The sequence below is a fragment of the Harpia harpyja genome, chromosome 2, assembly GCF_026419915.1.
Source record: "Harpia harpyja isolate bHarHar1 chromosome 2, bHarHar1 primary haplotype, whole genome shotgun sequence".
In the NCBI taxonomy this organism is placed as follows: Eukaryota; Metazoa; Chordata; class Aves; order Accipitriformes; family Accipitridae; genus Harpia; species Harpia harpyja.
The window spans coordinates 46839749-46863151 of NC_068941.1; the positions used below are offsets into that span (position 1 = coordinate 46839749).

Here is a 23403-nt window from a genome sequence, read left to right on the forward strand (position 1 = left end):
GTTAAAAGATACAGGCAAGAGAGTGTAAAAGAAAAGATTAAAGCTCCAGTTTTGGAAAATGTAGAGCATAAGTGCTCCAGGAGGAAAGAAGAGAGGAAGACTACATCTACCATGGGCTTAAACATGAAAATATGATGAGATACAGCAGTGGTCAGCCAGCTTCAGCACAAGAGTTTTTGGTGGGTGGTTGTTTTTCTTCCTTTAAAGAGAGATGATAGTATGATTGAATTATCAGGACAAGTTGCTAAATGCTTAGGAAAGATAGGAAAAGGGGAGGTATTGAAGCAATAGTGGTACAAATACTGAATTACTGGCAGATTTTGCTTTGCTACTGTGAAAGTCAGGTTTCTATGGTGACAGTCTTCCTGCACCAGAAAAGAGTTTGTGTTTTGGATACCTGTCTCTCACCACTGATCATGAATTCCTTCTTTAATCTGTTTCAGTCTTCAGTATTTGACCAAGCTTTTGACATCTCTCTGCTACTATGTTACTATCTTTTAGACTACCGCATTGGGCTTCCTCATCTCAGGGACTTTGCTGATCTTTTTCATTGTGGAAAAACCTTGATTAAATAAAAAAAACTTGTGAAGAGCCTGTCAAAATAACCTGTATCACTGAAGTCAAGACTTCCCATTTGTGGTACTGTTTTGAATACCTGGCTAATATTTAACAGCCATTGCCATTGGACTTTAATTTAGCATATGTTTTATTCTCATTAAAACATTCAACTAATCTAATCATATTTAACAGCTAATCCATCCCCAAGTTCTGGAGTGCGAAGGCTTTAAAAACAAAAAGATGTACTTATGTAACATATTGTAAACAATGCTGCTGTTTAACCATATTAAAAATGGTAGTATGTACCAGTTATCAGTTGTCAATGCAATCAAGGAACCATGCTTATAGAAGTCCAGTGCATATGCATTGAGTGGCCTCCTCCTTCCTTGATTATCATATTTGTTCAAGTAAAGCAGGGGGCAGTTTGTGACATTAATTCCAAGGGAACGTAAGTCAGCCTAAAAAAAAATATACATAATTATCTGTTGAGTAACTACTGTGGTTTTGTTCGTATGCCTATTTTGTCAAACCTACACTTTCAGACCCACAGCTGGAAAGTTCCACACTTCTAATCCTGCACCACTCCAAAAAATCTGCACAAGTACCTGTAGACTGTAGATACAGGAGAGAGTTTGTTAGTAAAGTGATTTACGCTGCCAGTGCAGCTCTGGGACGTTTCTGAGTAAAGTTTGGCTAGGACACTGGATTTCTCTTGAGTTTTAGATGAGGATTTTTTCCATATGCATATATCATGTATTCAGACTCTCTCACTGATGCTTTGAATCAACCTTAAGCATGGAACATTTTAAGGACAAAGATAAATTTCAAATCCCCACTTGTAGGAATTTAATTTTTTCTACGACAGAATTATGAGTCATGTGATAATTCCCTAATGCTACAAAGCCCATGTAGAAGACTGCAGGAAAATGCAAGCTGACAGTAAACATGTTGATGTATATTACAATTAAGATAATTCGTATGCTAAGTAATGTAATCACTGAAATCCTACTTGAGAAGCAAATGATCAATGCAATAATGCATTCTTTTCGTAGGATCCTTGAGACTACTGTGTGATTGATTTAAAAAAAAAAAACAACCCCCGCCCCAAAAAAGAAAACCTCCTGATGTGGAGAAAATGAACTGGGGATATGGCTTGAATCTGAAATTTTAGAGTAATTTACTTGTCTCGGAGTCAAAAGGAAGAGAGGCGTTGCAAGAAAACAAACTACAGATTTTTTTCCTACATCCATCTATTCTGTGTTCCTTGCACTGTGATAATGCGGTGCTACTCAGTGCTGATTATTTTTTGTTGGGACACCTTTCAAATTGTTTCTCCTAAAGAGTGACACTTGAGCATAGTGCCATCATATTACACAGAGGCAAGAAGATTGTAAAAAAAAAATTATTTTTATTGAACTGTAATAAAATTCTGTCCTCCATGAAAAAATGACTTACTTTATTAATGACCTCCCCGTGAAATAGGTCGTTATCAACCACTCCAGATAAACATGCAAAGGGTGAGATGGCAGATATGCTTTTGGTGTTGTCCATCAGATAAGATGCTAGTTCAGAGCCATGCCAATTCTTAGACGTAAAATCTAGACAAGAAGTTTCAAATACAACGTAAGCTATGCAGACACAAGCTCCCTTTCAGCAATCTATTTTAAAAAAGAGAAATTTTCAGTTCAGTAGATAATGATAGGAAATAAGAGTTAATCTTCTAAACTTAAATCTTTCTTGATAGATGTTTGTTTCTTTTGTTTGTAAGAACCTCTACGCAACTGATTATAGTATATAAGAAAAAGCTTTCTAGTGGTGAGAATAATTACATCTCAATCCCCCCTTGCAACTTAAGCCTTTCTCCTTGACTCATCTGTAGCCACAATTGCTAACAGCATAAAGTTGTACCAAAACCAAAGGGAACGTTACTATTGGAAGACTCATTTTACCTCCATCTTTTATTCTGTCCTACATTGAAGAAAAAGTTTTTTCAACCTGTATTCACAGGCCTTAATAGCTAGACATCTAATAATTTTTATTGCTATCCTCTGGACTCCCAGGCAACATTTTTCTTGAAGTGTGGAGCTCTAAAGAATGAATATTCTAACTGAGGCCCTGTTAGGGCTTATATATGTGAAGGTTGTCACATACAAGCGCTCTGCTTTATGCAACCCAGTATGAATTCCTGTTTTTACAACAGCATGGCATTTCAGTTGGCTTATGGTCTGCTTGTAACTTCAACCACTGTCTGTAGAAGACCTGTCTAGTTATTTCTAAATATATCTACACTTTTGATTTTCCTTTTCTAAATAGAAACTTATTCTTTCTTTCCAAATTATCAATGATACTTTCAATCCTTACGCTGCAACCTTTTCTGCTTTGTGTTATGGTAAGTATGCTGTAGTTAACACTGTTTATGGCATTCATAAAAATATCTGAGCAGTTTGACGTAGTGGGTTTTTTTGCAGCCTTGCCCAAAGTTATGGTAAGTAAGTACAAAAATCTCTACCACCTCTTGAGCTGCAGGTTCTTGCATTTCTTTTTCTGTAAATCTAAAGGAAAATGTTTCTTTCAAAGTGAAACACCTTCAGCAAAATGGGGAGAATGCAACCACATAACACCTTCTGTTTAAACAAGAAACTTCACCATTCAAGTAGAATAGGAAATTCAATTTCTACAGCTCACATCCTGAGTAAAAGTAGCATTAGTAACACTAATATATATAAAGGAATATATATCCTGAAAATGCAAGACAGCCCATGCTTTCCTCTTCTCATTTGGAATTCCATCGTTCTGTGATTTACAGCTCTTCATTTCCTACATTTTTCAGGTAACATCAAGGTGTGGGGTCCCTCCATTGTTAAAATAAGCAATCTTAAATTGAATATGAAAAAATAGGATTTCATTATGGTGTTGCTAATGTTATACCATTATGCAGCACTTTCCAGTGCTCTGTACTAGAAATGGAAAACTACTATTTACCATCTCAAGCCATATGTAGTATTCAATCTTGTTTTGCATTCACCTTATCTGTTTATCTCCCCCAGCTGACATCCACTTTCTACAGAACTTTCTACGATCCAGCTGTCACCGTACTTGAAACTCAAAGTAGATGGTAAGATATGGTAGCTTGTAAGGTGAACTGGGCTGGTTTTGGTTTCATTTGTACACAGCAGAGACTAAAAATATCACTGTACCAGTGAAGGAAAAAAGGATGAATAAATATAGTTATCTGCTATAATTAAACTGCTTCCTTACTGCAAAAATAGTATTTTTGAAGGCATGTTATTTTTAGAGGAGCTAGGCAATGGGATAGTGGTATATTATATTGCTTTTATATCTCTCTTCAAGGAAGTAATATGAGATTATGTGGTAGTTAAATATTTTTCATCCAATGGCAATCATATTGCTTGGTAATTTTATAGTCATACCTTTTCATATTGCTTTGGTTATTGGACATCATTTATTGGCATAAGTAACTTAGCTGGTTTAACAAATAGTGCAAAGTTCTTTAATTGTTACTTCAATCTTAAGGCTGTTCAGATATTGAAAATCTAACCTTTGTAAGACTCTGAAGCAATTCAAGTATCACAGGCATTTGAGGATCTGCAAATGCATTGATGATTAGATAAAAAGGCTTTTATTCAATAATTACACTTAATATTTTTTCCTTTTATAAAAAAGTCCCTTTTATTTTTATTTCCTCTACAAAATAATAGAATAGCAACTAAAATGATCCTTTTCCTGTACAGAACTTCTACCGTATACAATATAATCCATAATGCTTGTAGAACAAAAGTGAAATACAAATTGTATCTCTCTATTAGCATGTCTGAAGTCACCATTTTTTTCTTTACAAAATAAGAATTATCCTAGATTTCCCAATACAATCAATTTCACAAATTATGAATATGCATTAATTTCTCACTTCCTACCTGTCTTTGACAGTGGAAGTCTGTATTCTTGTTCCATATCTGCCAGTTTGGCAGTTGTCAGAAGAAAATGAGCAAAATTTTCCTCTACTTTGGTGTTGTACTCATTTACAGCATCTGCAAAGTCTTCTGGCAGATCTTCTAGAAAGACCTGAAATAACATGCAGTTTATTGCTTAATTCAGGTAATTTCTCCAAAACTGTCAGTTCGACATTGGTGCATGTATAAAGTATTATACACACACAGCGTATTAGTAGAAAGAAGGAAAGAGTACAGCTCCAAACTTTACCCAACTTGTCAGACTGCCTGACCATCTAGAATTAAAGGATTTTAAAGATGAACATGAATTTCATGCAGAAAAAGACATGGAAGATAGAGAGTAAGTATAAAATCCCTAGATTTTTATTCACAGAGTACTTGGCAAACAGCTTTATTAAAGATAAAGCTAAAAAGGGACTTCTGAAGGACTGCCTTTCCTAGATCTTGTTTTGCATATCTGGTGTTCAACAGGTTCCCTACCAACATGACAGACTGATGCTTTGCTGCTTTTAGCCACAGCAGTCCTGTAATTCCTCCTACATGACTGGCCACTCTTCAGAAATAAATAACATTTTTCCTCTTGGAATGCTTGCTGGAAACTGGCCACATACACATCTTCATCTGGAAGAAGTTTCCTTTGTTGTTCCGGCCATAGCTGCATCCTCCAAAATTTTAAGGCTTTGCATAGAAGAGCCAACGAGAGCACATTATAAATGTTTCACTTTCTGCCTGTATCCATGGTGGGTTAACTTTGCGCATTACTAATGTTAATGCTCAGCCTGCTAATATTGTCCCATTTTTGGAAAAAGCCCTAGGCCTACAGTGTCATGTGCCACAGAGCATGCTGGTGTCTTTCTGGGTCATTGGTATGTGCCACAAAAAGCTACAGCTCCTTAGAAGGGAACAAAATTCTAGGAGAGTGAGGAGAAGTAAATTGCCATTTGGGAAAGAGATACTTGAGTAGTATTGTATAAAGAAATGCTGTGTCATTTATACTTTTACATTCTGCAATATCATGACAGTAACTGTATAATCATCTGCCATCACTAAAACATACTTGAATAATCTGGTACTTTTCACTTAACCTGACACTCAACTGCTACTTCTGTAGTTAAATCAAGGCTTCTTTATTTTAATCCAGTAAGTACTTTATATTATTCTAGCTACTTGTATTGCGTGTGGGTGGCAGGGTGTTGTGGGGAGGGATGGGCTGGGTGCAGTCCAGGGCTGGCTGCTGTGAGAAGAGGCCAAGGGCTGCCCTGTGACAGACACACCCAGTTCCAATGGCCCCACCACATGACAGAGCTGAGCCCATCAGGCACAGGTGCAGCACCTCTAGGAAAACTTATTTAAGAAAGGGCAAAAATGTCACACAGGCAGAGTGGGAAGCAGCAGTGCTAACACTGAGATCAGAGAAGGAGGGGGAGGAGATGCTCCAGGTGGTGAAGCAGAGATTCCCCTGCAGCCTGTAGAAGAGACCACAGTGGAGCAGAGATTTCCCTGCAGCCATCTCAGTGGAGAGGGCCATGCCAGAGCAGATATCCACACTGTAGCCTGTGAAGGGCCCCACACCAGAGCAGCTGGATGTTTCCTGAAAGAACTACAGCCCATGGAGAGGCCACACTGGAGCATGTTTATTCTGAAGCACTGCAGCCCACAGAGAGGACTCACAATGGAGGAGGGGTGACGCGTAATGAGGAAGGAGCAGTAGAGAGAGCTGTTAAGAACTGACCACAACAACTCATTTCGCATTTTCCATCAGCCCTGCACCGCTTGGGGTGGGGGGGAGGTAAAGGAGTCAGGAATGAAAGAATAAAGTTGAGCATGGGGAAGGCAAGAGGAAGGGGAAAGTAGTGTTGAAATTTTTACTTTTTGTTTCTCACTACCAAAATCTATTTTAATTGGCACCAAATTAATTCAATTTTCTACAAGTTGAGGCTGTTTTGCCCATGATCATAACTGGTAAGCAATCTCCCTGTTTTTGTCTCGACCCACGAGCTTTTCCATCCTATTTCCTCCCCATCCTATTGAGATGGAGGAGTAAGAGAGCAGCTGAGTGGGCAGCCACCTGCTGGCCCACCAGGCTACTGTACATCCATAATGACACTAGTCTAACTGAGAAAAGGAAACAAGTTCACTGAAGTGGTACACAACGTAAGTTAAAGACCAATGATTTCTCTACCTTTGACTGGCAAAATGTGCATTTGTATTTCATTGAGCAGGCTGGAAGATATTTTCTCCCAAATAGGTTTGCTAGAATAAGCACTAGCTTTTCCAGGACATCTTCTGAAAAAACAGTTGAGCCTATGTCAAAACAGAAAGTACTAGGGTTAAATATGATAATGTAAAAAAAAAAAAAAAAAAAAAAAATTATTAAAACAAACAACTCCTACTCAGGAATTTCCTTCCCAGCTGCCATTATCATGACAGAGGTTATGCAAAACTACGTTGGATAAAGATCAACTCATTACATACAAAAAACTCCAGTAGATAATTAAGCAAATAATAACATGTACAAATGAATACTGTATTCTTATATGTTCACATACTGCAGCATATCTCAGTGCACAGAATGGATTTGACTCATGTAATGAGACATTAGTAGTATTTCACTTTTTAAAATTTGTTAATATTCAGAGTAGTCATCCATCTGATTTGCTACATGTCATTCAAATCTTGCTCTGGAGTCAGAATTATTATTTTATCTATGTAGAGCATTCTTTACCTCTTCAGAGTGTTTCACAAACAGTAAATTCAGGTTCATGATACCAGCATTGCAATATGTGTGCCTTGGCTTTCTCAGACAGAAATATAAGCATACGCAGACTGTGCAGAGGCAGAGGCCAAGGATATGAGGATGAAGGCTAGGTAAGCAAAAGGTGGCAGGAGCAAGAAGGCACCCAGAAAATTTCAGAACCATTGGGGTTACAGAGCTTGCCATACACTGTAATTAAGATGCATGGAATATTATTTACCTTTAATTGGCTGGCACAATTTGTGGAATAAACCTTTCACAAGAAAGCTTACTAAAACAAAATTTGAAGGTTCGTAATAGTACAAGTGTGTCACAAGTCCAGCAAAGCCTATGGGGTTACCTTCTTGATCCAAGTAGCCCTATTTAATTTAAAAGCAAAAAAAGCTTAGTTGTAAAAGATGAACTTGGACATAACAAAAATATAAAATGGTGGCATTCAGAAAAACAGTCCTTCAACCTAATGCATAGGTACCTATTGAGACCATTCAATTTCCACTGAAAGGCAAAAATTTGTCCTTACTGAAAAACAAGTCACCAACTATTTGAGTATTTCCATGGGAGATCTTCATCACCCTGTGCAAAGCATAGTTCTTGATTTCACAGTTTTAGCATGGATTTAGATCATGTTGCAAATGAAAAGTGCAGACAGTCACCAAAGTAAGATTTGATGCAACTTTCATTAAAAAAAACTATGAACCCAAATGTTTGATGGGATAAAAGCACAGCAAGCAGTGATCTGTCAAATATGTTGCTGCAAGATATTTGGGTGCTAGAAGCTTATATGGTTTAAAAAAACCAACAGGATAAGTTCACAGAATAAAACTCCATTAAAGGCCATAAATTCTAGGACACCTCTCCTGTCAGAGATCACTCTGCATCACACCCTGTGAGAAAGCAGGAAGTACCCAGAGAATCATCATTCTATGGTTGCCCTTTTTTTTCTTTATACAGTTCCCTGGCATAGTTATTGGAGAAAGGATGCTAGGTATGTGGGCCAGGTTTTGTCCAGTTCTTATGCTAACTGTAACTTTTTGGAAACATTACTAATCTTTCTTGTACACTGATCAGACTCTTCTCTTCAATAGGAGTATCAGATTCTTGGTCTCACACACAAGGGACACTCAGCAGAGGAGGCAGAAATGTTGGTTTGGGCTTCTACTGGGAGCAGGACTGGGAAACCTGGGCATAGATGATTTGTTAATGTAATCATATTATTGGTGCCTCTTACTGCCTGTAGTCCTGAGCTGTAAGTCAAAATGGAGTCATGCATAAAAAATTTCCAAAATGGTATCCACCAAATTGCAACTATTACTATGGAGTGATACACCACTAATTTTCAGTCTTCTCTAAGACCTACTCCCTAAATTTTTATTAGAGATATAATTTCTCCCAGCATTTTGGAAATCATGTCATCCTTAGTATGTTTTAAACCCCTATCATTTCACATGCATGCATCTTCATATACAATATAAATGTACAACTCTTACTTTCATAATCAAATTGTAATCATATAGACCATACCATAAGATTTTTGCTATTGAATTTATTCCATAACATAAGTAGATCAGAATTAACCTCAAACTTAAAGCACTCTATTTTTATCTGTTTCCTTAAATTTCTAACAGAAAGAAATAGCCCATTGTTATGGAATATTTTATATATTGTTCTTTAAATGAAAGCACACTAACACAAACAAATGAGAATCTGTAGATTTAAGAACTACCCTTTATGAGAATGAATTAAAACCTACCTCTTTGATAAGAAATTGCAAGGAAAACATAAAATAAATTTTTAATATTTCAGCATTTCTTTCTTTTCTGAATGACATCAGTGAGTGCTTCAGCACTGACAGTGCCTGGTCAAACAAACAGGAGGGGGGGAAGAAGAAGAAATTAGAAATCCAGGGGAATGCTGATATTGTAACAAGCAAAGAAATTTAATATCCAGCTTTTATGCCTTGTTTCATCAATTGGTTTTCAGGGTTAAAATGCTGGGTGGGGGTTATGTTGTATTTTTATGTAAATTGAATGCCTAACTCCTGGAAATGCTTGTGAAAAAATCCATCCTCTGTCTGTCAGATGTGTGCTCATTTTCTAAATTTATGCTGAGGCTTGTGAAGTTAATTACATAAAATTCATATAGAGATCTAAAAGACAAGGATTTAAATATAATTAAACTAAAACCAGGAATTTTTGAAATTACTCCTTACACTTTAATACCATTTTAATATCTAACACAGAAGTTTACCAATTTACTTTATCTTAAGAAGACTTATGTCTGAATTCATTTAGTGAGTCCTCGAAAATAATGTCTCTATGCCGAAGTAGATGTAAAAACCAGACCATGTGGAGGTAAGAGTTCCTTAATAATTACGAGAGGAGATCTCTGACCAATTTGTAATCATAGTCATGGGTTTTTTACTTAAATCACTGCATTAAATGGCAAGAACAAGAATTCTTTGATTCCAGAGAATTAGTATGCGGATTTAAACAAGTGAGTAATACATAGAATTTTCTCATTGTTTCAACTGAAATAGCATTCCATAGTTCCCCTCTTCCCTATGGAAATGTATTTCACATCTTTTCCTCAAATAAAGCTGAAATTTTAAATATTGGAAGACTTTCTGATTCTCCAAGTTAATGCAAATATTGCATAGAACAAGAGTCAGTAAAAATACCTTCCTGACAGTAGCATTCTTTCTGATGATAATATTTATTGCAAAGAATAAATGCATGAAAATGGACAGTAAAATACTGTGGAGAAGATGGCATGGGTACTAGAAGCAGTATAGCAGAGTATGCAACTTCATTTGGAGGCAGATTGCTTACTTCTGAAGTGCATAACTTTCTGCTCATGTTAAGGAGACATTATAATTTAATTGCTATTAAGAAAAAAATACTAAACCTTTGCTCTGGCATCTGCTTTGTCATCAGCCTTTGCAGCCAACAGCATGAGTCTCAATATTAAGGAAACAGTCAGAGGAAACTGGCCTTTCAACTGAGGTACATTGGATTTGATAAGTCTTTCAACTTTGGGCAGAGGGATATTGTAGAAAAACACATTTCCAATCATATCTTGTCCCCGTCTTCCAGCACGTCCTGACATCTAAGAATAAAATATTTAATAATTACATCATTAAAATAACAACATTATTAATTTTTAAATAAAATATACCTAAGTTGTATATACTGGTACCATCTATACAGTCTTAATAAAGCACTTATGCAAAATTATCAAAATAATGTGTGCAAAATATGTTGTACCTCAAATACAGCTGGTTTAAAAATGTGGTGGGTTTATTTACTTTTTTAAATATGAACTTCCAAATTTCATAGAATACCTAAACACTGGCCAGGATACTTACATTCTCCCACATGTCTTTTTAACATTATATTTCTTCAAGGTAAGTTTTAACTTAATTTTTACCTATACACCAACTTTGTTTTCAAGTTACATTTAGCTCTGAATTATTTCTGGGTACATTTGGGGCAGAGGTAGTCTCAGTATGAAGAAAGAGCAGAAAATATGAATAAGGAGTAGAGAGAAGCTTCCTAAGGGTGTATTCCCTTGCTTGGATCACCTGTTCTTGGTCAGGTCCATTGTGGCGACTTGCCCCTTGTACCAGATAACATGACAAAGCTGGAGTCGTATCATTTATGTGCAGCAGAAGGGAGATGCATGTAGGTCCGGCTACTGCACAGATCCACTCACACTCTGACTCTGATTGCTACCTGCAGGTGATGCCGTCAGCTCTATCTGGCCTACATGGCCTCCTGAACCAGAGGCAAACTGGCAGTACTTCATGAAAATACAGGTTTGAAAAGCAGCACAAGAGCAGGAAACAGGGGCTAATGAAGAGGTTAGAGTCTCTCAGCCCACCCAGTAAGTTGTGCCATGATGGAAGACATTCTGCTTTATTGCATTTGCAACCTCTCCTACACACTACTGTGTTGCATTCTGTGGAGTGCCACTTCCAAGATGGAAGGAACTCAGATGTCCCTATTAATCCAGTCAGCAATCTTTCTTGTCCTCATTACATACCCACTGTATGCTCTTATAGCATATTTTTCACACATTTGTAAAACCCTGGCTAGAACAAAACAGCCTTTTTCTTTCCAGCTCCCATAACTGAAAGCCAAATCTATGCCTTTAATTCACTGAGCAATTGTAATGCTTTCATTGCTGAAATAGGTCTTTTGACTACATACATAATTTGTGGGTTGGCAGTTCTGAAACATTAGTAAAATCACCTTAGCTAAAACTATTATTGTAACCAAAATGAACAGCTAAAACTCAGAACATACCCAGAAGTATATGTAAAAGAAAAGACATTTTTTCTGAATTTGTGTGTGATGACAGCTACATGTATGCTGTTCTTGTAATAAAAAGTAGCTGTTCTATTTCATACCTGTCTGTAATTTAGGGCATCTAAAAACACAGAATCTTCAGCAAAGACAACAGATTTGCATGGCATGTTGATTCCTAGAGCAAGTGTTGAAGTAGCTGTGACTACCTATAAAATATCAAACATGAGTATATCTATTAGAAATGGTAATATCCAATTTAAAAAAGACACCTGTAAAATCCAACTTAAATCAACAGGAATTTTACTATCATTTTTCATATAGCTAAACTTTAATCTGATGAATTTAACAGTGCTATGAACATACATGAATTCCACTCTATTGTAGTTCATATAGCCATTACATATGCGTATTAAACTTTGTATCCTGAAAGTTTATACCACATCTTTTATGGAACACAATTGAAATAATACTGAAATTGAACACAAATTGAAATATTCTGTGAAGACAATACAAAATATCATAATCCTATAGAGTTCATGTAACTAAAACACATTCAGTTGGCTGCTGTGGTAAAAGACAATGCAAATGTTTCTATAAATACATTAGCAACAAAAGGAGGGCTAAGGACACTCTCCATCCTTTATTGGATGAGGGGGGAAACATAGTGACAAAGGATGAGGAAAAGGCTGAGGTACTTAATGCCTTCTTTGCCTCAGTCTTTAACAGGAAGACCAGTTGTTCTCGGGGTACCCAGCACCCTGAGCTGGAAGACGGGGAGCAGAATGAAGCCCCCATAATCCAAGGGGAAATTGTTAGTGACCTGCTACACCACTTAGATACACAGAATTCTACGGGGCCAGATGGGATCCACCCAAGGGTACTGAGGGAGCTGGCAGAAGTGCTCACCCAAGCCACTTTCCATCATTTATCAGCAGTCCTGCCTAACCGGGGAGGTATCAGTTAACCAGAGGTTAGCAAATGTGACGCCCATCTACAGGAAGGGCCAGAAGGAGGATCTGGGGAACTACAGGCCTGTCAGTCTGACCTTGGTGCCGGGGAAGGTTATGGAGATCACTTTGAGTGCCATCATGCAGCACATACAGGACAACCCCATGATCAGGCCCAGCCAGCATGGGTTTATGAAAGGCAGGTCCTGCTTGACTAACCTGATCTCCTTCTATGACAAGGTGATCTGCTTAGTGGATGAGGGAAAGGCTGTGGTTGTTGTCTACTAGACTTTAGTAAAGACTTTGACACTGTTTCCCACAGTATTCTCCCGGAGAAACTGGCTGCTCATGGCTTGGACAGGAGTACTCTTTGCTGGGTAAAACACTGGCTGAATGGCCAGGCCCAAAGGGTGGTGGTGAATGGAGTTAAATCCAGTTCGTGGCTGGTCAGAAGTGGTGTTCCCCAGGGCTCAGTATTGGGGCCAGTTCTGTTTAATATCTTTATCAATGATCTGGATGAGGGGATCGAGTGCACACTCAGTAAGTTTGCAGATGACACCAAGTTGGGCGGGATTATTGATCTGCTTGCAGGTAGGAAGACTCTACAGAGGGATCAGAACAAGCTGGATCGATAGGCTGAGGCCGATTGTATGAGGTTCAACAAGGCCAAGTGCCAGGTCCTGCACTTCGGTCACAACAACCCCATGCAACGCTACAGGCTTGGGGAAGAGTGGCTGGAAAGCTGCCTGGCGGAAAAGGACTTGGGGGTATTGATCAACAGCTGTCTCAGTATGGGCCAGCAGTGTGCCCAGGTGGCCAAGAAGGCCAATAGCATCCTGGCTTGTATCAGAAATAGTGTGGCCAGCAGAAGCGATTGTCCCCCTGTACTAGGCACTGGTGAGGCCGCACCTTGAGTACTGTGTTCAGTTTTGGGCCCCTCACTACAAGAAAGACATTGAGGTGTTGGAGCGTGTCCAAAGAAAGGCAATGAAGCTGGTGAAGGGTCTAGAGCTCAAGTCCTATGAGGAATGGCTGAGGGAACTGGGGTTGTTTAGTTTGGAGAAAAGGAGGCTGAGGGGAGACCTTACTGTTCTCTACAACTACCTGAAAGGAGGTTGTAGCGAGGTGGGTGTTGGTCTCTTCTCCCAGGTAACAAGTGATAGACCAAGAAGAAATGGCATGAAGTTGCACTAGGGGAGGTTTAGATTGCATATTAGGAAAAATTTCTTCACCGAAAGGGTTGTCAAGCATTGGAACAGGCTGCCCAGGGAAGCGGTTGAGTCATCATCCCTGGAGGTATTTAAAAGACATGTAGACATGGCACTTAGGGACATGGTTTAGTGGTGGACCTGGTAGTGTTAGGTTAATGGTTGGACTCAATTATCTTAACGGTCTTTTCCAACCTAAATAATTCTGTGATATGCTAATCTGAAGGATAGAATATCTTAGTTAGAGATAAAGTTCTACAGCTATCAGTTCACTTAGTTTATTTTATTTGTTTGGAAATGTTCATGGCAACATTTTTTAAATGAGCACGACAAAGTCAATGCAATATATTTTACCACTGGTGAAAGGTACACTATATTTTTTAATTAAATATATGGAGAAACTAAAAGTAAAAAAAAAGAACTGATCCCAATTTACCAACCTTGATATATCCCAGCCTGAAAAGCATCTCCACTACTTGTTTTTCCTTTGTGGCCATAGATCCATGATGATACCCAATGCCCCTCTGTGCCATCATTTGCTGCAGATAACCTCTTCTCTCAAACCTAAGTCGATGAAAAATCTTCCTCAAAGTCTACAAATAAAAAGAAATGTTAAATGTTAACCACAACCAGGTGTTGTTAATGAAAAAAAGTGTTCTCTGACAAAGTTCCAAGCACTACAGAGAAATATAGCTGTTTATGATCTTCAGTGAACCTGAAGCCCAAAGTATATAATTGGATGTGTACCATCAGTAGCTTCATTATGAGGACAAATCCAGGCTCTTCAGTACACTTCTATATACTATCAGGTTTTTTCACCTTTGCAATAAATGCCGTTATAACAGTCCCAATTGTCATACCATGCAGCTAGATGCAACCAGACATGGCAAGCTTGCATGTTCATGACTTTCCTACTCAAAGCATGGCCTCATGACCATGTACTGCATACCACTATCACAGAACAAATTCCTAAGTAGCTACGTAAAGCTGATACTCCTGTCTTTTGCTCCTGTTTGTTGTCCCTGCTTGGTACCCCCATCTCATCTCACAACACAGTTAGGAGCTTCCCTTTCCCAAACTCAGAAATAGCACTGAATTAAGCTTTTTCAGTATTTTCTGAACTTCACTCTACAGCTAAGTGCCATCTGTTCCAAAGTACAAGCTACTTCTTCACTTCCTTTACCCATGTGCATCTGTGGGAAGCAGTGTTCCCTCCATGCTGGCTGACAGCAGTCCAAAAATGCCATCAGGATCCCAAGTTTCCAGGATAAGGAATCATGAGAATTTTCAAGTTTGGTCCCAACACACAGAGTTTTCCTCTATTTCAAGACGTATCACAATAAGCAGAAAGCATTAGTTTTCCTCTCTTTCAAGACGTATCACAATAAGCAGAAAGCATTATCAAGACACTTCATCAAAATTTTGAGCACCTTTTCTCTGAATTAAGAGCTTTATATCACAATTACTTTTTTTTTTAATTAAAAAAAAAAAACAAACCAGCCATGAAAGACAGCTATATGAACCACAGTCATGTTTCAGGAAGTTTAGACCAGAAGGGATCTCCTGAATCAAGGCCCAGTCACCCACTACTGCTGGAAACCACATCATGTAAACCTCTTTCATAAATTATTCCTTAGTTATTTGTATACAAATATATACATTAATATTTCTGATGGACATCTGCAGATTTTCAGTGCTTTTCTCACCTTTTCTTTCCTCAGGGGACATAAACACATTGAAGAGTATGGAAAATTTTGCTTAATGGGGACTAGAACTTTTAGACCCTAAAATAATTTATTATTTAATATTTTTATAAGATATGAAGGGCTTAAATATGTTCTGATAAGTACACAAAGGTGCCATGTAGCCTATGCTGATGACTCGGTCAGAAAAATAGGAGTCTGAGATGTGAATCAACAAGTAACAGAAGCGCATTCCTGATAGTTCATGGAAACAAATTAATTGTAGTATACATCCCAGGACTCCTATCACAATGACAAGTCAACATCTTTTTATTTGTCAGAAAGAAAGTTGTCCATACATCTTAAAAATAAAGTTATCTAAGATTGATACCTGGAATCAAATTTAAATGGAAATATTCAGAATGTTTTATGAAGTCAATGCGTACTGTTATAAATCATAGAATCATAGAATCATTTCGGTTGGAAAAGACCTTCAAGATCATCGAGTCCAACCATTAACCATGCCCCCTAAACCATGCCCTGGAGTACCCTGTCCACTCGCTTTTTGAATACCTCCAGGAATGGTGACTCAACCACTTCCCTGGGCAGCCCATTCCAATGTTTGACAACCCTCTCAGTAAAAAAATTTTTCCTAATATCTAACCTAAATCTCCCTTGCCTCAACTTGAGGCCACTTCCTCTTGTTCTCTCTCTAGCCACCTGACAGAAGAGACCAACACCCACCTCACTACAACCCCCTTTCAGGTAGTTGTAGAGAGCTATAAGGTCTCCCCTCAGCCTCCTCTTTTCTAGACTGAACAACCCCAGATCCCTCAGCCACTCCTCATAAGACTTGTGCTCAAGGCCCCTCACCAACTTGGTTGCTCTCCTCTGGACACGCTCTAGCAGCTCAATGTCTTTCCTGTAGTGAGGGGCCCAAAACTGAACACAGTACTCGAGGTGCGGCCTCACCAGTGCCGAGTACAGGGCAACAACCACCTCCCTGTTCCTGCTGGCCACACTGTTTCTGATACAGGCTAGGATGCCATTGGCCTTCTTGGCCACCTGGGCACACTGCTGGCTCACATTCAGCTGGCTGTCAACCAGCACCCCCAGGTCTTTCTCTGCCAGGCAGCTGTCCAGCCACTCTCCCCAAGCCTTTAGCGCTGCACGGGGTTGCTGTGATCGAAGTGCAGGACCCGGCACTTGGCCTTGTTGAACTTCATACGATTGGCCTCAGCCCATCGATCCAGCCTGTCCAGATCTCTCTGTAGAGCCTCCCTACCCTCAAGCAGATCGACCCTGCCTCCCAACTTGGTGTCGTCTGCAAACTTGCTGAGGGTGCACTCAATCCCCTCATCCAAATCATCAATAAAGATATTAAACAGAACAGGGCCCAACACTGAGCCCTGGGGAACACCACTTGTGACCCGCCGCCAACTGGATTTCACCCCATTCACCACGACCCTCTGGGCTCGGCCATCCAGCCAGTTTTTCACCCAGTGAATAGTGCACTTATCCAGGCCATGAGACGCCAGCTTCTCAAGGAGTATGCCATGAGAGACAGTGTCAAAGGCCTTGCTGAAGTCTAGGAAAATAACATCGACAACCTTTCCCTCATCCACTAGGCGGGTCACCTGGTCATAGAAGGAGATCAGGTTGGTCAAGCAGGACCTGCCTTTCGTAAACCCATGCTGACTGGGCCTGATCCCCCTCTTATCCTGGACTTGCCATGTGAGTGCTTTCAAGACAAACTATTCCATAATCTTCCCCGGTACCGAGGTCAGGCTGACAGGCCTGTAGTTCCCCAGATCCTCCCTCCGACCCTTCTTATAAATGGGAGTCACATTGGCAAGCCTCCAGTCCTCTGGAGTACAACTGCATCACACATTATATGCATTTTATGTATTTATGCACAAATTCATGAATTTTAGACATGCATTTAGACAAAACAAAATCATAATTATCAGTGAGTTACTTACATCTTCATCCACTGCTTTAGGATCAGCATAAGTGCACACAGAAGGGATAGCAGTTAGCCTTTTAAGTCGTTTTTCTAACTGTTGTTTTGTAGTCAAAAGAAGTGCCATGTTTTCCATTTTACTGGAGCTCAACTTTCTGGTATCCCTGTATACAATATACAATTAAAAATATTATTTCTGTAATTAACATAATTTCTCAATTTTAAAATATTCTCTGCCTACTGAAAGATGAAGACTCATTCCCTTTTAAACTGTAGGCTCAAACATGTAGGTAGAGCTGTTAGTGTAAATTTACTGATAATGCTAACAGCTTCATTTTATCATGGCTTGTATGCAAAACAGCAGTAATTCTGGGTGAAGTAGAGAGGAGGAATTATGGTGATATACAAAAAATGAAGGAAGATGAAAACAGCAACTGTATGTACCTCACTTAGCAAATTAGCTAACAAGATTACACAGTAGAAGAATTAAACATGAAAGAGAAATGTGATGGATTTACTGCTAATAATGACATGGACTATAAGGATTTAGGACAGGATTTGAAGAAGAGAGGGGAGAGAAAACTATTCAGAGACAGATATTCAAGCTACTTCAATGTCTAAATACACGTCTCAATTCCTACTGGATTTTCAAGTTCTCACTTACTACTATTAAAGTCAGCTAAGTTCATTCTTTCATGATATTATGTCCAAAGAATGCACTGTAAATTGCCATGATTAGGACAAAACCATGATGCTTTATGTTCCTGACAATCCTGATACCTACCACCATATTTCATTGCCAAATGGCTTATAAAAATCCATACTCTATGATCACAAAATCACGAAAATTCAAGGTTAAGGAGGAAAAAAATACAGTACAATCAAGCAAAAGGCTGACAAATATTCAAAGAACATCTCACCAGTAAGGTGAACCCGAACTTCAGAGATCTACCACTGTAACCAGCCATGGTGTGGCTAAACTATGAAAATATGCTCCCACCGTAGCTGACCCAGCACTAGGGTCAGATGTTGCACTATTTTTAAGAGTTGCATGACAAAAGTTACTGTCTGGAGAAAGAGCCATTCTGATATCTTGATATCTCAGTAGTGGATTACTGCAAATTGACCAACCTTATATACTCAGGTCTCTCTCTGATTCTTATGTTGTAGTTCCAGCACCTTACACAATGTCAGCAACATTGGTATCTTCCTGCTACCTGACTATACACTAGGTACTGCTGATTGATACCTGCCATACAGTCGCTCCTACTGTGTGAGTTGCTAGAGCACAAAGAGGAGCAGAGACTACCATACTGCAAGCTGGATGAATGTGCTGCTGAAAGGTACATTCCCCAGAAAAAAGTTATCACAAAATTACGCTTTATCATAATAAGTAAGCTTTTTAATAACATATAGTTATAGTACTTACTGAGGGTTGAATTTTATTAATGTTTTTTTCACTTTTCTTAGCTCATCACTTAAATGTTCTATTTCCCTCTTGGTATTAGGGTATTGTTCACTTTTTTGTTTTTTCAGCAAATTGAGGAATACGTTCTTGGCTGCACGTTCCACTGAATCCACATTAAATCTTAAAGTAAATAATATAAAATATACGTCAGTTAGGTGAACTCTAATAGAGTTTTTATTTATATGTAATGCTGTTACAATAATATTCAGTGAGCCTTATCATCTGACAGTAGTTAGAATCTAACCATTAGAAGTGTATTCCTATTCCATCTCCAAATCATAGCCCATATTCACTTTCAAACTGCTATTATTCCAAAACTGAGTGGTAAAATTTAAAATGGTTCTGCCAATAAATTATCTGTAGAAAGTATGCTCAACTCTAGCTTTCCCTAAGCCGGACACTTGGACATACAGATAAAGCAAACTGTAGCTTAAGTAATTTTAATTCTTCTCAACTACCCAGTTGAGACTCAGTGCCTGTCTTTCTTGGTCTTCTACATAGCTGTTCCTCCTCATAGCTTTTTCAGTATTGAACTGTTTGGAGTTTAACTGGGATGAAGACTTGTCCAGCTTCACTCTCAAAAAGTATTTTTTTTTATTCTTGTTGCAGTAGGCAAATCCTGTTAACCAACACCATACAAGGTGTTGGCAACACATGGGGTGAGGTTGCATCCTAGTCCATTAGAATATTCACAAGTCATTCAAGTCTGGCAGTCACCAAGAACGGGAGCAAAAATTGAAGGACTTTATCCTTTTATCCTGAAAGACCAAATACAGATTTTAAGGCTAGGAGGTAACCTCTCCTTAACTTAAGCTTTTCACATCTTCACGGTGGCAGAGCTCAGTAACAGTCATTTGCCATTTACTCTTTTACTTCCCTTTGAAGCTCAGACTGAATGATCTAATTTCTCTCTACCATTGAGTTTATTCAGCCATAGGGAGTACTAAAGTGGTGCCAGCCTGTTCTTTCCCTTGATGGCTCTAAAAAAAGAAAAGCAAACTCTAAGTACTGTTTTTTCCTTACCACCAATGGCTGCAATAGCAATTTGGCTGCTACAGCTCTGACACCTGCTCTCTCAGGAGTCTCCATTAATTCCACACTAACATAAGACCAATACAGGATGACTGCTTTGCAACCTCCTTCATCAATAATGGCTTAGGGAGAAAAAGATTACCAGCACCAATGAAGCATAAATATCAATCTATTACTCCAAGTCACTGTCTACTACTTGTGAGGGCTACTCATCAAGATAGAGCTTGTAGGCCTTTACTTTGTATGTTTTAAAGCAAAGGTAACAAATACTATATAAATGACATTTGCCAAGCCATATCAATGCTTAGCTCCAACACCCATTTTTCTGAATATAGGCAATACACGTACAATACATGGAATGTAAATACTTACATAAAAAATATGGCAGGCAACTTATCCATCTCATGTAATTTATCAACAAAGCTTGCAAAACGTTTCCACTTTTCCCGTTCTGAGCAATCCACAGGTTTTGGCTTAAGGTGCTCCAGTAGCTCATTCAATAATACCAAAGTAGTATTATTGTGGAGATTTTAATGTCAGAAACTTCTGGCTGGAGGCTAAGAAATATGGAGACTCCATTTTCCTGTGTCAACTTGTAGCAGCTCAAATTTTTTTAAATCATTCAGAACTGCAATAGCCACATATAGTTTACAGACTGAAAGGTCTGCAAGTTATCAACTGACTTTGGTAAGAGCTCAAAATGCAAATTGTTGTAGCATTCATGGCTACCATCACTGTGCAAATAATATAGTATCACTAACATGCTGATTATGATATATTTTCACATTTAAGTGTCATATTTCAAGAAATTTGTTTTCTCCCCAGATATTCTTTGTTTCTTCCTCATTGTTGATTCACCACCTTCTCATATTTCTTTTTATGATATAGGAATAGGTGGCCTCCAATCAAGGACTTGATTTTCTGCTCATTGCTTTAATTTCTATCTTTTACATGGAAACATACATACTGCCTGTGGTTACACAGAACGTTTCAAATGAGCTGCAAAAAACAGGTAGACTAAAAAAGCAGAGCAATGGTACAATATTATCACTAATTGTAGGAGGTACCTAAAGGAATCAGGAATTGAAATCTCACAGCGGTATCAGAAGTCTGATTCCCAGAGAAGTTTGTGAAAACTTGAAAATGCTTATGGAAATGACACAAATATTAGTGCTTATCTTTTAAGTACAGCAGCAGTTAAACCTAATAAATAAAAATTATAGGAGAAGAAAATCCCATAATTATATTACTACATATAATTATTATTATATTAAAGCTGTACACAGTCTTAAGAGCGAGCCCTGTAACAACTGTTACCTTCTGTCTTTGGCCAAGCACAATCCATTTGCTTAGTTCTTTCTTCAGCTCCTGTTCATATTTTCTCACATCTGCCTTTTTGATTACTACTTTATTCTTGAAAGAGACAAACTCCTCAGGATCTAGCTCCTGGAAAACAACATTAATATAAAACATTGCAGTTCTTTGTTATCTATTTATTTTTATATATTTTGCCCACAGCTGTGTATACACACCTGTGCCCTTGGCCACTGTTGCCAGACTTTTACCATTGTGTCATAAAGCTGGATGCTCTCTCGTGGAGACAGAGAAAGATCTGAAGGAATACCATAGTTCTCAATCTGCAAGGAGTTTAAACAAAAGAAAAATAAAGGAATCATTTTGATGGAATCCATGTTGCCTAAATGTAACAGTTGCTAAACAATGCCGGTTGATGCCGGTATTATGCTTACATGATTGACTGTTAATGCAGCACATGGATGACAATGTTCAATGATAAAATCACTGCCCTTTAGAGAACACACATACTTTTCCAAATCATTGTATCGTTCTTCATACAAAACTGTGAAGAGACAAAAATACTGTTATGATGCACTTGGTTGTTTTAAAAAGCAAGTACTTAATCCTGCCAGATTTGTTTTTATTTAAAAGAAAAACCAAAATGAAATACGCTGAAGTTCACACACCATGATTAAAGTTATTGAAGAAATAACACTAAAATTTATTTCTTAGTTACAAAATATTCTGATACACACCCAGTCTAACATGATATGATTTCTTTTGTTCTTGTACTTTAGATTTCACTCTACAATTTCTTGTAAAGTTCTCTTCACAGTTTGTAGAGCTTCCTTCTATTTTATTCTCAGCACGTTGCCAATACCTTTTCACAGATTGTAACCACCTACAGTGCAAGAATAAAATAAAAATAGGAGTTGTAAAAAATATTTTAAGAAAATTGCTACAGCTATAATAGATTAATTAGTACAATCTGCTCAATTTCTCCCATAGAATTTCCAGTCCCCCTCTCACCATCTTCAGTGCAATTTTCTCCAGCTTATCCCAGGGTGCAAATAAAAAATGTGAAATAGCACCTTTATTTATATATATATATATATAAATATAGTGCAGGTGTCTTCTCTGATTGATGATGGGCAAGTGTGCTTATCAGGCTTTGGCAATTCAAAGAGATGTAAAAGCCTCCTAAATTCCTCTGCACAGCTTAATTATAGGGTCTGAAGGAACAGTAGTGCCTGTTCTCATTACAGAGTTAAGAGTTACAGTATCATTTTGTGTCAGTTGGGGGAATAAGTGTAGCATAATACATATAACAATATAACTCCAGTTGCCTCCCAATAGTAATTGACTTCTCTATCTAGAACAACTCATTTCCAATTTAAATATGCTCTTGTGAGCAAGAAAATTCCACACATACTCAGTTAGGTGTCCCGGGTTACTGACAGTAGCAGAAAGTGCCAAAACCGGACATCGAATTGTTACCAGAAGATGCTCCCAAACCTCTGCTCCAATATCACCGCCAAGACAATGGACCTATGTTTTGGGGGAAAAGGAGTAAAAGAAAAGAAGAAATGTTTTTTATCAAAGTGCACCCATAACAGGAGTTGGTTTGCGTTTTGCAAAAACCAAAAGTTTGGCAAGATCAGTACTGAACAATTCCTATGTTGTAGCAAATGACAATGAGATCCAAATCAAATGTCCAGTAAAACCCTCTCCAGACTTCACTGGAGAGCAAATTAGTCTAAATTCCAATACTACTGTTTGTACCCTAGATACTCACTTGGCATCATTAGCAATTAATTCTATATACAAAAAAGAATACAGTTGGAATTTTAAATTTAACAAGATTAATCATTGACTTCTTCCCTGGAAAGACTGACAAATACCGTATGATGTGAAATGTGTATGATCCCAGTCTGGAATGCTACAGTGGTGGCTTTTAGTTTTTCAGTTGACTGAAATAAAGGAAGTTCCTGGTAGCTTTGACTGAACTGTATGTCCTTTTGAGGACTAACAGAGTTTTAAGTTCTTTCACTGCAGTACATAAACGCTCTCAGTGAACAGAAAAAACCAAGTAAGTCTAAACTAATAGTTCTGAAAGTTGGTTTTTTTACCAGCAATAATGTAGGTAATGAAAAACTGAGTCACCAGCATTTTTTCTCAAGATTTTTTGTGTATTTGTTAAATTGGTTACTACTAAA

The 23403-nt window shown here is 38.2% G+C and overlaps 1 protein-coding gene across 1 annotated transcript in view; it reads right to left on the minus strand.

The window, feature by feature from the left end:
* Window positions 1-23403, minus strand: part of LOC128137635 (probable ATP-dependent RNA helicase DDX60) — a 49982-nt gene that overhangs the window by 2339 nt on the left and 24240 nt on the right. The window contains 17 exon segments of the mRNA XM_052778745.1: window positions 865-1016; window positions 2014-2156; window positions 4494-4641; window positions 6712-6833; window positions 7505-7643; window positions 9035-9139; window positions 10189-10389; window positions 11693-11797; window positions 14187-14339; window positions 17411-17555; window positions 18821-18979; window positions 20264-20389; window positions 21207-21337; window positions 21424-21528; window positions 21640-21749; window positions 21943-22088; window positions 22620-22735. Of these exon segments, the coding sequence (XP_052634705.1) occupies window positions 865-1016; window positions 2014-2156; window positions 4494-4641; window positions 6712-6833; window positions 7505-7643; window positions 9035-9139; window positions 10189-10389; window positions 11693-11797; window positions 14187-14339; window positions 17411-17555; window positions 18821-18979; window positions 20264-20389; window positions 21207-21337; window positions 21424-21528; window positions 21640-21749; window positions 21943-22088; window positions 22620-22735 (2306 nt within the window).